Source organism: Rhinolophus hipposideros (genome assembly GCF_964194185.1).
Source record: "Rhinolophus hipposideros genome assembly, chromosome: 17".
Taxonomy (NCBI): Eukaryota; Metazoa; Chordata; class Mammalia; order Chiroptera; family Rhinolophidae; genus Rhinolophus; species Rhinolophus hipposideros.
In genome coordinates, this window is record NC_138063.1 from 45,597,147 (window position 1) to 45,611,529 (window position 14,383).

Consider the following 14,383-nt stretch of genomic DNA (forward strand, 5'->3'; position numbering starts at 1 on the left):
CACATTTTAAATCTTAGTGGTTTCCACAGTGGCTTATGGCAGCTGATATACAATCTAGTTGTAATGTATGATTGATTAGGCATACACTACTTTTGCATATTTTTCTTCTTAATTTAATTAATTTAAAGTAAGTACACATCATAAAATAGTATCACAGTTTGTTTCTGAGATACATATACAGTCTTGGTTATATTGCAATCTCCTTCATTGGAGAATTTCAGTTGTAAATATTTGTTTATATAAGAGATAACTTATATGCAGTCTTACATGTAGGCCAGCGGTAAATTTGGTGTCCTTTTAAATTAACTTCCATTTCTATGAAATGAAATATTGTGGAAAGTATTAATTGATAATTATATTTCAAACATGGGACTCCAATCAAGAAACAATTCATACTGCCTTCCACATGACCATTTTTGTGCCATGGGGTATTTGCATTGAAGGGTGCAGCAAAGTCTTCCAGTTCATGTTCCACAGAATTCTTACCATCTCCAATGAGAACAAGAGTAGAATGGCCAGTTGCTCTTCCATCTTGAAGCTGAAAAGTGTATGTTCCCTCATCCTCATCCTGGAGCTTTTCCATGAACATTTCAATTATACCAGTGTTTCGGTCAATATGCATCTTATATTTCTTCAATGTAAAGAGGCAAAAAGAGAAATCAGTGAGGTAGATATGATGACAATAAGCCTAATAAAATAAACGCAAACTCCAAAGAATCATAACTTTAATTAAATTTCTTGTTAATAAGTTTTCCTATAAAATGTCACAGAATGAAGGCTCAGGTCTGGGATCAACTCTGTGGTGCAATTCAGGCCCCAGAACTTCCCCTGTGGGAAGCCAGTCTCCAACTAAGAGCAAAGTTTTGCTTACATTTCCCATACCCTATCAGGTTTCCCTCACTCCCTACTCCTGAGAGTACTCGCCCATACATCAGTGGAAGGAGAAACTCTATTTCAGACTCTCCTAGAAAACCTGACTTAAGGCAGTAACTTGCACCCAATGAATTAGTATGATTTGAACCAACTGGGATGAAAATGAACAGTTCTTCAAATTCAGAGTGTGTGTGTGTGAGCATGCACACAGCAACATGCAAGCACGTGAGAACATGAAGGAAGAGGGTCGATGCACACATATGCATGAATATCCCCTCAATGGCTGTGGCAGCAGAGAGTGATGCCAGCAATATTTTTCCTTCCTCTCTGTTGGCCTGGTGATAATTACAGCTGATGAGAACATTTTGTAAATAGGGAGGAGATTGACCACAGTGGACTCATGTGTGACTTGTTCTGGATCTACACCATAGGAGCTGAAAAGAAATATACTGCATACTCCTCACCCACTCTCCCCCTCACTAATGAATACTCAAATGTTTTAAAACCACAGCTCGATGGAAGGTGGTTAATACTGGCCGCAAACCACACCTCTTCCCTGTCTTTTAAATCTCCCATTTACACCTGTGATAGTACAGGTGAGAGCCAGGGCCCTTAAACCCGAGTTCTTCAGTTCCACAAAGCACCGGCCTGATCCTGGTTCTAGTGAAGTCTGTCTGGGGAGGTCAAATAAGGCACAGATGTTGTAGCTCTATCTATAGAATTTATGTTTACATTAAAAGCAAAAAAGTAGATATAGATATGCACAATCACCTATGCAAATAAGATATGAACAGACATACACAGAAATGTAGAAGAAACCCAAAACGTATATACCAATATGTTCATTGGAAAGTTGTAAGAATTTGTGATTTGTCCTTTCTGGGTCTTTAAAGGTTTTTTTTGTTTGTTTGTTTTTGTTTTTTTAACAATAAGGATGTATTGCATTTTCAACCAGAAAAGCAATAAAGATATTTTTAGTGCATTTTTTTTCTGAGCCATTGGAACAATAGAGTACACTTTCTCCATATGAATAACTAGTAAATCCCTGCTGGGGTTTCTGATGTGAATGTATGAGTTCTTAAGGGAGCAGCTGTATTTTCATAGGTGACCATACTTCTTGATTTGCCTGGAATAGTCTTGGTTGTCCTGAAAAAATTACTACTAGTACCCTCTTTCATTCTCAAAAGTGTCCCAGTTTGGATAGCATGATACAATCAATGTTTTCCTCTACATTTTTTACATGTGAAATTTGAACTCCTCCACACCACATCCAGTGGTTTTCATAATGACTTACCTGCATTCTAATAGGCTTCCCCAGCATATTCTATAATGATATGTTTAGAAATCTAAAATGTGTAAAACCTACCGGCCCTTCAAAAATTTCCTTGTCGTTAAATATGTAGTTGACTTTAGTATTGCCAGACAGCTTCTCAGCCTGCATCCAAAACCGGACCTGGCCTTTCTCCAAAATTTCAACTGCCAACTCTGACTTAACTGGGACAGCTATAAAAAATAAAAATAAAATAGTAATTGGTACTTAAGTTTTGCGGAAGTCAAAAGTTATACGTGGATTTTTGATTGCGTGGGAGTCAGCACCCTTAACCCCCGCAGTTTGGGGGCCAGCTGTATATTGGTAACCAGTTGTCTTGATTCAGACTTTTCTGACAAGTGAAAAAACAGTCAATGGAAATAACGATGTAGCATTTTGCTTCTTGCAAAGCCTAGAGGCAGTGAGAGTATTGTAGGGAAAGCATGATACTGAGGGATTGACTGTCACTTTGAGCAAATCATTCACCTTCTCAAAGTCATAGATGTCTCTCAACTGTAAAAATGAGGAAGACGAACTTACCATCCAGGGTCCTTTAGCTAACCTCTGTGACTCTCTATTGTGGCTTTGGTTAGGTTTACTTAGGGACAATAGCAAAGTACAATGAAAAGACATGCAGCCTCGTCCAACACTGGCTACTACTAGCAAACTGTGTAATATTAGGCAGATCACATATCTGGCCTTATTTAACTAATTTATAAATGAACTGAATTGAACTGAATGTCCTAATTGGCCAAAATATTTTCCAACTCCAACATTCTATGATCTTAGTTACTTCAAAATATTTGGAAAAAAGCTATATTTGGTTTTTTTCAACTATTTAACTCACTTTGGAGGTTTTTAAAAATGAATTTTGAAAAAGAATTATTTTTGACTATATATACAAGACGAACTGGCTTGTCATTTAAACCCTATCCATCCCAGTGGTACGCCAGTTCCTTTAAGTTCTTACACCAAGCAAAATTTTTCAGAGGCAAACAAGTGAGTCACTATCGAGAAGCTATATTAAAATAAAGCATGGCTTGCCTCTGAAAGTGAAGGAACTCTATGCTATCTCTGATTTATAGCTGTATCGCTTAAGCCATGTAAGTTGAAATTTTAAAAGTTGGCTGACATCTCTCAAAACCATTTTCTAAATTTCTTCTCCCCCCCACACCTAAATTTCTTGTAGCTTGTAAATGTTGTTCACAAAGTCTCCTCCAACAATGGCCCTGTATCAAAGGTGGCTCCAGAGTATACTCTGTGGGAAAACGTGATTGTTTCTCAAAGTTTCGTAGTCCTTTAGGGGAAATGATGACTCTTTGCTTTCCCTAAACAGTTCTGAAACCTATCTCAAAATTTTAGCATATGCTATATTTTAAATTATAAACTTCCTAACTTGTACCAAACTTGTGCCAAATGTACACTAATTGTCCTTTGTATTTATCCTAAAACTACTCTTTTCAAGTTTTAAGGGATGCCGTTCATTGGCACTGTTCCACATCCACTGTAAAACTCAGTTATAGAGTTGTTCCAATGCGAAGCTAACAGGGGGCTCAGACATCATCTACTGAGCGGTGTCACGTGGTGGACAGAAGATGGGCTCTACTGTCACACCATGCTCTTGGACAGTAATGTCCTCTGAAACGTGCTCCTCACTTGCTAACATGGAGATTATCTGCCTCACCAGGCCACCAGCAGGAATGAATGTAGTACCAGAATACATTAAGACACTGAATAATGACCAGTGTTCAAGAAAGGTTCGTTTTCTTCCTCCCTTAATTTTACTGATGACAAAACTGAGCTCCAAGAAAGGTTAGAAACACATCTGGTGGCAGAGCTGAGACCAGGGGTCTCCCCTCTATTCTGTGTTCCTCCTGGTCCAGGCTGTCCAGTGTGAAGGACACCAGCGGTTTTCCAGTGTGAGCATGTCTAAGTGAAACAGATCATGGACAGACCCCAGGGTGGTGACGGCAGAGGCTAAGCTTTTTCTCTACAGGATGATCCTGCTTGCTACAAGTAAGCCTTGAGGGGAGTGGAAAGTAGAATCTCTCCTAGAAAGGTCTGGAGACGTCATTCTGGGGAATCTAATACATGAGTGACACAATTATCCAATAGGTCCAGAATGGCGGTGGACGGGGAGAGACACACCCTCCTGGAAGCTTCCAGCTCCCTTAATGTTCACTGTCCTCTCTGAGTAATAGGAACATCATCTGGAGAACATTGGCCACCAGGAATCACCAGAGGGTATGGTGGCAAACAGCAGGGGCACACAAAGACATAGCCCATGTCTTGGTCGGTGTCAGCCCACCTGGACTTAACCCCAGGTACCAGCTGTGTACACTTGGTCTAGTTACTTAACCTCTCTAGGCCTCATGTTCTTCATCTCTAAAACCAAATCACCATAGTACCAACCCTTTCAAGGTCATAGTGGAGTTTAAATGATACATCCCATTTAAACACCTTATATATAGCCTGGCATATAATAAGTGCTCTATAAATTTGGCTATTAATATCTTGGTGCTTCTTTCCTCCTTGAGCTGCTTCAACAACACCCTTTAATTACCAATTGTAAAATATAATATATTGACACCTAAGAGGACATACCAAATAGATATAATTTATGTATATATATTGTGTGTATCTGCACACATAGAATATATATATATATATATATATATATATACATATATATATATATGGGATAATAAACAATGTCTAATAATGAAGAGATATTATACAATATATTGACAATACCAAAGTATATCTCACACCATCCCCCCAAAAAAGTACTTGATCTTGAGACAATATAAATATATTCAAATAAGCTACCTCTCTACACTGCAATTTACTATCAATACTGGCAAGACAGACTAGGTTTCTATTTTTAGCTTTACATAGTTAATTTCTTCCTTCTTCTCAGCCCTAAATTTCCTTAGGCTCTTTTTGCTTGCAGTTCGTTTGCTCTAGTAAAATATCTGTTATTTGTAGGTTTTAGGCATATGTTTAGTGGTTTTCAAAATATTTTTGAAAACAGCTTAAAACAGGAGAATTTACTGTGCCAAGGGATAAAGGAACATCATACTGTGTATCACATTGTGTGAAAAATGAGACCATTTAAAAACTTACAAAAATCTCAAGAAAATGACTTAACGTGAACATATACTAAGAGGAAGTGGGCATGGATTGAGAAATTAGACATAATGCTCGGACCCTATCATCAGATCTCTGAAAATGTTCATGTAGTGACTAATCTACCGTGTTTCCCCCAAAATAAGACCTAGCCGAACCATCAGCTCTAATGCATCTTTTGGAGCAAAAATTAATATAAGACCCGGTCTTATTTTACTATAATATAAGACCCAATCCTTTATAAGACTGGGCCTTCTTTTAATTTTTGTTCCCCAAGACACATTACAGCTGATGGTCCAGCTAGGTCTTATTTTGGGGGAAGTGTGGTAATAGAGGTGGGGGGAATAAAAGTGCTGGAGCTGTAATATTTAAAATGCTGCTTTGATGGGCTAATGCAAAGTCCCTTGGGTTAGAGTTGATATTTGCAAGTCAGAGTTTTTAACACATTCTCGGGTTCTCTCTCTGTACCTACCCAAATGCCACACCAGGTCTCTAATAAAAGGGTGTGTCTGAGTTTGCTACTACCCTCGCTCTTAGAACCAATAATTAAGACTGCTTATGCTTCTTCAAAATAAAATATCTCAGTGTAAATAACTGACATCAGGCAATCACTATCTCTGAGTCCGTATGATCACTGAACTTCAGGGAGGCTAGGGCACCTCCAGTTCAATAGTAACACCCCATTTTCTCTAGCCTCCACCCTTTAAGCTAAATGTAAATGTGATTTGGACTAGCTATTGCCTAGACACTTTGTCAATGTTTATTGTCTGACTAACTAGATTGGTGGGTGCTGTTTCTCTCCATTTCTACCAATGTATGAGAGAGACAGTCAGAATATTAATGGGGTCTGCCTGTCTACTGGGGCTCTGGCTGTGTTTAACACAGTGACCCTCTCTTCCATGCCCTACTTCACAGCCCTGGGAACATGAAGGGAGGACATCCTGTGCAGTTTTGAGATAGTTCTTCTGCAAGTCCTTCTATGATCACTGCTCTGTTTCAATTCACATTTATATTTTTTTCTGAAGAGTTCAAGGATCAAACAACACCATATTGATTATCTCTCATAGCATCTCTATATGATAGGTGCTATAAACTATTACAACAGCCATTTCCAGGGGAAAAAAACCGTGGCATGGGGAAATTGAAATGATCTGCCCAGATTCACAGAGTGGTTCCAAAGTACAGAACAAAGAGAGTCCAGGCCAAACCCCTGCCTTCCATACAATTAAAAAATATGTATAACTGTTAAGACACCATTCATGGTATTACTTTTCCAGTTTTATGGTGAATAAGTGTAGAAATGAGAAATAGTTGTCCCCTAGAATTCAGAAAGCCTGCATCCTACATGCACACCCATAGGCACCCCTCTGTCTGCTTTGCTGAACAAAGTTGGTTTTGAGAACATTACATTTGAGACCAATAGTCACCAACAATCTCACAATCAAACAAGCATCCCCTGGGAATGGAAGAGACATCAGGCAATTGGTTCTAGAGCAGCGTTTGTTTTAAATCACAGCCTATACTGAGAAAAGAATTTCAGGAAAGCTATAAGCCCTCTCCCTAGGAAAAAATGCACGTATACAAATATACAAAGTTTTGCTTATAGTCTGAGATCAGGGTATAGTTTCCTGGATTTCTGAAACTCCTGTATTAGTGAAGGAATTGTATCTTAGGGATTAGTGAGTGAAAACACATTCCTGATTTAAAAGAATGATTATATGCTATCTGTTTCTGTTTGTTTTCTCAAATTCTAGGGTATAACTTTCTGGATAATTCACTACTTTGGCCAATAGGTGCTGATGGCAAGAGGTCTTATCAGGCCAGTGGAACTTTCCGAGTGTCACTTCAGACTTCTTTCTCTTCTTTTAGGTGTCAACTGTGAAATTTAATCATTTATGTGGAAAGTGCTTTATTGAAGCGTTTGTAGATAGTTCAGAGAAATTCTTTTTCTGACCAAGGCATCATTGCCTTATTTTCCAGGAGTTTAAAATTATAGGTAATGTCTTTATTTAGAGGTATGATTCTTTTATTAAGTGCAAACATTAAATTGCTTAGGAAGTGATTAGTCTGTCTAAAAGACATAGGAATTAATATATCCAGAAGATATATATGTATATGTGACTCCAAAATATGTAGGCAAAAAGTGAAGAACTTAATTACTCAGCTATTACAGCTTCGTAAGCTGCCATTTCTCTATGAAACAGAGCATGAAATATAGTTTCTATGTTAGTTGTTATTATTTGTATCTCTCGAGAACAATGGCAAAGATAGAAGTAGCCCTACTAAAAAGTGCATTTGTAGCTCCCAGTGTATGTTCCATTATATATTTTTTCTTAATCCTGTCAGAGTTGTCATCTGCCCTATTCCAGAACTTTCCAACCAGTAGGATTGTTAAACTGTGTGAAAGTATTGTGGTCACTTACTTGGGAACTTGTGTTCTTGGCTGAGAGCAAGCAAACGTTTCAACTCTGTAGGGAGAAAAAGAGAACAATTAAACCTTAAATTACTGAAAACGTAAGTCACTAGATCCTAGAGAATCACTGAGAAATCAAAGCAGCATTAGACTTGTGAATTTAATTTATTTCAAACTTACCTTCCTCATCTATGAAGTAGCTTGATGCTATTCCATCAGTGTCAGTTACATCGCAGGAGTAAATGCCCAAGTCTTCCATCCCAAGGTCTTTGAAGGTCATTTTTGTCCTTCAGAACAGAATATTTATATGAGAATTGAGGCTGTGTAGGGTCTATGGACCTCTGTTCTGCATTGTCCCTAAGCATTTGACATGCTACTCCTTTCATTTGGAGCACTTGTTCCTAGGCCTCTTGCTGACCGAAAGCCTACTCATTCTGGCTGATTCTGGGAAGTCTTTCCTGACCTCCTCCTAGGTGTGATGAGGATGGGAGTGGGGAGCTGGTATAAGTCTCCCATCCCCAAGCTATGTTGCATGTCAATACATATCTCAAATAAAGAAATTTTTAGCTGATCAACCTTTGCTGGTGAGCCTAAAATTTTTTTCCCCACAGGGCAGAACTTGTTGTTGGTAACTCCAATGCCTCCTTTGGGTCATCCCTGCTTTTCCCTTTTTTAAGGTTATCAAACTGCTTTGGTACTGCCTAGTTCATTTTCTATATAATAAGGCACCGCGTGCCTTTAGGGACAAGATCTGTTTTGTTTATTGTCATGTCCTCCAGGATCCAGTGCCTTCTCTGGCACATTATATGTGCTTAATAAATATCTGTGGAATGAATAAATTATCTGGTCAATGATCTAGTTCACTGGGATTTCCAACTTTGGTGAGTTATATTGCTAGTCAGTGTCTAAGATCAGCCAAACGTTTAAGTGTTAGTCAAATGCACAAACTGGAAGAAAAATTTATAGTTTGTCTCGTCTTTGACCTATTTATGTTTTACTTCAAGGACTTCACAGCATAGTGACAACAAGATGTGCTTTGATTATATTTAGTATTTCCTTACCTTCCTTACAAGGAAATATTCAGTATTTCCTTGTAATTTTAACAAAATTACTATTTCTTTCTTTTGTTCTTGAAATATATTGGGCTTCTTTGTAATAGAAATAATAGGAATATTTTGCTTTACCAAATACAATCCAATATGGTTGGTACTATAAAGATATAAAGATTGATAAGTAAGGCAAAGTAAAAAAGAAAACTCAGAATGTTGAGGCTACAAGTAAGTAATAGATCATAAAATTAATCCCCTTCACTATTTTCCATTCTAGAGAAAAAGAAATCCAAGGTCTATGGAAGTTACACACTGCCCCAGGTCACATAGCCAGTTCCTGGCAGGGCTAGGACTAGACATCATCTACCCTGTGCTTCCCATGTAGAGATTGTGTCACTAATAAGTGGTGGTGGAAAAAAAGCAGAACAGATTATACCTGACCCACTTAATTTACCATGTCTTGAATCAGCAAGCAGCAAGTTCTTCCTTGCTCCCTCCCCATAAACATCCTCATCATTACTTTAAGATTTCAAAATCTTGCACAATCATGAGACTCATTTTTTAAGCTTACTTTTATGCCAAAGCTCTTCTAACATTATGAATGAGATGGCCCTTTGAATGGAATAATGTAAAAAGTACTTCATAGGGATTATTATTTTTTAAGGTTTATACTGGTATAAACCAAGTATTTCAAATGGAAAGCCAAGAGCTTACATCATCCTCTTGTTATGAAAAGGAAACCCATGATTAGATTGAAACAGTCCATACTTGTTGCCTTTGCTTTCAACTTCCAAACGTGGAGAGTCTTCAGTGGATACATAATCTTTGGACCAGATGAACTCAGAATTTGGAGTCATCTGATCACATTCAAAGTTCAAGGAAATGACTCCATCATCATCCACACTTACAACAAGCTCTTTGGTTCCTAGAAGAAAAAAAGAAGAGGCACTGATATTTTCTGGTAAAATCAACCAAGGAAGAATTCCTTACCTCGGGATCCTTTACTTTAGCCTTAAAGCAGGGCCTGGAGCTTGTGAAAGGGAAAAGCCCAACTGTTCACTGTGACTGACAATCCTGCGCTACAACTCAACTTTTATGCTGTACCATGGAATTAAATAAATGTGTTATGTTTCTTAGGTAGAGCCAACATCATGGAAAGTATTGTTTGGACAGGGCAGAATAAGAATTGGTTGACGTGACTGATAGCTCAGTTATGGGAGTAGGTTGATCATAAATAAGGGGGGAAAAGCAGCTTTGGGAAAAAGGAAAGTTGAATGGACCTTATCAGAACCTAATTCATGACTTTGCTTCAAGAACACACACCCAAATCCAACTAGTCATCAGTAAAGAATAAATAAGAGGTAAAGAAACCAAAGGGAAATTGAAGGGGAGAAAGTAGAGGTGATAAGAATGTTCAAATTCTGTAAATCATTTAAGAATGGAGAAATATATGAATCAGACAACCATAAATCAATCTAAAGATGCTCCTCTAGATTAGAACAGCAACCTAGAAATGACTGTTGTTGAACTGTATGGAAATGAATTTCAAGAGATCCAGGAGTTTCAAGAAGATTGGCATTTAGATTTTAAAACAAAACAATTCCATTAATGCTTTAAGTTCTTTTATTTTTGCGAGTTATAATACATTGCATCTACATCTAGCAGAGCAATTGAAAGAGAGTTTGTGCAGCACGCAAAATATTTACATCTACACCAAAATCCAGTCTGAAAGGTAAAAAGCTCTTTTCAAATTGACATGCATTGAATTACTAGTTTAAACTTGACTTGCTTCCATATGTTAGGAAAAATACATTTCATCTCAAAAGGCGCAGCTTTATTTTTTAAAAAGCACAAAAATATTCCCAATAGATACATACCAAAGGATTAAAGATTTTCTGTCTAGATTGTATCGTAAGAAGCCAGCATCCTGGCCAACTGTTCAATAAAACTTGTCAGGGGGAAAAATTGCAAAACTTCACTCAGGGGAAGATCAAAAGAACACAAGTGCCCAAACAGTGAACAGAAACACACTCACTGGAGAATTCCATAGACCATCACCTGGAATCTATCTATACTTAGCTTGAGATGATTCTAGCAAAACTAGTCGGTTGTTTTCTCTCAGTAGTTAAATCCAAAAAGAGAGCAAAGTAAGAAGCTACTATCAGCAGGCACACGGAAAATAAGAAAAATAACTGCAGGAGAGAAGGCAGCAAACTAAAAAGCAGGCCCTAAAACATTATTTTTGTAGAGGGACAAATGGTTCCTCGCCCTAAGAGACATCACCGTATTGTAACACTGTACAATAAATAAGGTTGATATTTATGGCTCTGAGTCAAACAGAAAAAGATAAATAAGGTTAGTACGCTGCATCCAAGAAGATTGAAAAGTATGTACCGAAGTGTATAGTCTATTTTATAAGAATTTTCATCAAAGGGTCTCAAAATGACATTTTAAAGTATCGATGCTTTAGCAGTCAATTCTCAGGTAAATGGAACAACTGGGTATTTAACACAGTAATTTGTGTAGGTTTCTAAATGGCCAACTTTGGACCCAAACCCATGCAACCTGGAGAGCAGGAAAGCCCTGCTTAATTGCTGTCTCCATTGCTTTAGTTACTGAAAGAATATAGAACTGTCTCAATGAATTATTCTGGAAAATTAATTTTTTCAGAGATCTTTTGTGAAAATACAAAGTGAAACAAAAGATGTTATTTTTAAGTCCCAGGCAACATATGTATGTGTTTCCACCTTAACTTCTGAGTCTTACATCATGACCTTACAGCTAGGTTCTAATGTAAGAAATCATTTACACTTTTAGAAAAGAATATGTAGTGTTTTTTTTAAAAGCCTTAGATTAAAATTTGTAATTTGAAATTAAGCAATTGCCTAGAGAGACAAAATAAATAGGAATTAGATGTAATGTCAACTAGTATCTAAGAGAGTTTTCCACATCTGTGAAGCTTTTCTTGATTAATCATTTATAATTGGCACATTGTAGACAACATCAGTAATGGGTAGGAAAAAAGGCATGAACATTTTTCCAATTTACACACACATAATTGTGGCTATGATGTGTGCTATTGGTTCATTTACCTAAATAAAATGAAAAAAGAATTAAAACCATATTCGACATTTCAGTTTTAAAAATCAAATACTTATTAAGATGAGTATTTAGTTAGATTTCATTTTTCAAAAAGTTGCACTGGTTGTTATTTTATGGATATTTTCAGCTAGCTAAAAGGACATCCCCCTTTTCCAAGAGGCTGAGGTGGAAAAGTGGACCAAAATTTGTTAAGACTTAGATTTTCTCAAAAAATGACCTTTGAATCTGCTCAAGAACGTGAAGAATTCAGTTAAGAATACAGGAGATTTGGCTATAGAAAATGAAAGAGATTATTTTGGTCTGAAAAGGATTTAAGAAGAGTTGTCTATAGTCAGCTAGCTGCCTCAATCCTAAACAAACCCTTAATATGGACACAAAGAGATATTGTGTAGAATGGCATTTTAATGGTCCCTCCATGCTTGCCGTAATCCCCAGTATGTGAACAGGTAAGGTATGGCCCAAGGTTAAAATAAACTATTTGGAAATTTATTCCATCCCACTTTCCTCCCTCCAAAAAAAGATTTTTAAAACAGATCAAATGTAAAAGCTGAAATGAGATCACAGTAAACTGTTCACCTTCCCATGCATTTCATAATATGATATGAAAATTCTTTCTCATATAATTTAGCTTTTTACGTAAGCATTAATGGATCAGTTTTGCAAGGTTTAATTATATGTCCTTCTCCATGGTGCACGCATGCATATGTGCATGTGTGGTGTTTAAAAAAATGGAGAGTGACACAGGATAGAAGCAGATAGAAGCAAATTAATGTAATCAGCCACAGGTAATACGAAGTTCCACTATGTTTTAGGTGAGAACCACTGGCTGACCCACCACTTTTGCTTTCCCCATCGTAACCTCTATTGATGCTTCTCTCCCAGCTTGCCCTTCATAACCAGGGCATTCATTTACGAGATATCTGAGGTTATCTGCGCAGGCTGTGGCTGCAAAACAGAGTCACACTCACTGGCCAAATCATGGTAGTCATTCATTAGTGTTTTCATTTACTAAATGACTACTATAGACCAGGACTAGGCTCTCGTCATACAGGAAGAAAAGGCACAGTTCCTATTTTGAAGGAGCCCACAATCTAAAGCAGTTCACAAGCCTGGTTTCACACTAGAATTACCCAAGAAGCTAAACAAACAAACAAACAAAAATGAACCTATGCCCAGGATCAGTCCTGGAGATTCTGATTTAATTGGCCTGAAATGGAGTCTGAAATGTAGTCAACATTTTTCAGAAAGTTCTTGGCATAATTCTAATGTACAGCCAAGGTTTAGACGTACTGTCCTCAGGGGTGAAAGAGATCAGTTAGTAAGAAAATACAAGTGCACTTGTCTAAATCACTGGAGCTAATCTTTAACAGTTAGCCTGGTTTTCTGCTTCAGAATCCTTCAGGACTCCATCACTAGGCCACTGAGCACACTTTTACACTCTCTGCTCTACTAGGTTCTATGACCAACCAGTGTTTAGAAACTGGGATTGGTTAGTCAGTTGTCACCTCAATCCCAGCTCATTATTTCTTCTGGTGCTGGGGTCTTCTAAACTGCCTTGCTCCTAGTGACCAAGTCCTAACTTCCAGTAACCTAGTTCCTGCTTGGGACTCTGCCTTGTATCTGGGTTCTGCCCATCACCCGAAGTCTCCGGCCTACTGCTGTTTTTCTGATAAGACTACCTGCAGCCTGTGCCGCGAGTTATTTGTTGCCCTCCAGATCACCTGCCACACCTTGGCAGGTGCCTCTTGTCTCCCATCTGATCTGGCTTACCTTGCTTCCACCTACACTCCAGGCCTGATGCAATCAACACAGATACTGTTTGATAAATATCAAATATCAAGAATAGAAGTGTACCAACAAATCTACACTAAGTAGTTTTTAGCTTATTCTTCCTATAGTCTTTTATAGCTAATAGATTTCTTGGTAAAGCATGACACACTTAGTCTGTTTTCTGGATCCTCATTACCAACACAACTAGACCTCGTGGCAATGGCTGAGCTATATCTGCTGGCATGTTTGTTGACATCAAAGGGAGACCAGTGATCTTACCAACCCTGGTGGATTAGGTTAACTTTGAACTGGAATTCAAATTACACTTGAGGTATCTTGTTAGATATATTTGAGGTTTGCTGTCACATGGTAAGCTTCATTTTCTATCTGAAATTTGAATAATGCATTCCAAAAGGAGTCGTTCTTCTGAAGTAGCATTCCAAGTTTCATATCCCAAATCTTAAAATTGATAACCTCCACCCCATCCATTCTAACATAAAATAAATATCTGAATAAAAGTAATATGTATTTAAAAAATTAATAAATACAAACAACCTTAGGCTACATATAAGTTTTCACAGGGACTTATAAAACCTTAATAGTCTATAGCCTATTCAGCTATGGGAAATATTTTATGAACATCTAGCCAACTCTCATTACACCATGCTGTGAACTCTGGCTTTTCCACTACATCATAATCCCAGTATATAATGATAAATGTCACATCACTCTACTCCT

The 14,383-nt window shown here is 37.6% G+C and overlaps 1 protein-coding gene across 2 annotated transcripts in view; it reads right to left on the reverse strand.

Moving 5' to 3' along the window:
* Window positions 1-14,383, reverse strand: part of MYOM1 (myomesin 1) — a 139,588-nt gene that overhangs the window by 19,806 nt on the left and 105,399 nt on the right. For both annotated transcript variants that reach the window (XM_081079059.1, XM_081079060.1), the window contains 5 exons: window positions 9,542-9,698; window positions 7,905-8,011; window positions 7,735-7,779; window positions 2,240-2,376; window positions 487-631 (listed from right to left, as the gene is read on the reverse strand). In XM_081079059.1, coding sequence (XP_080935185.1) covers window positions 487-631; window positions 2,240-2,376; window positions 7,735-7,779; window positions 7,905-8,011; window positions 9,542-9,698 — 591 coding nt within the window. The remainder of the gene's footprint in view (window positions 1-486; window positions 632-2,239; window positions 2,377-7,734; window positions 7,780-7,904; window positions 8,012-9,541; window positions 9,699-14,383) is intronic.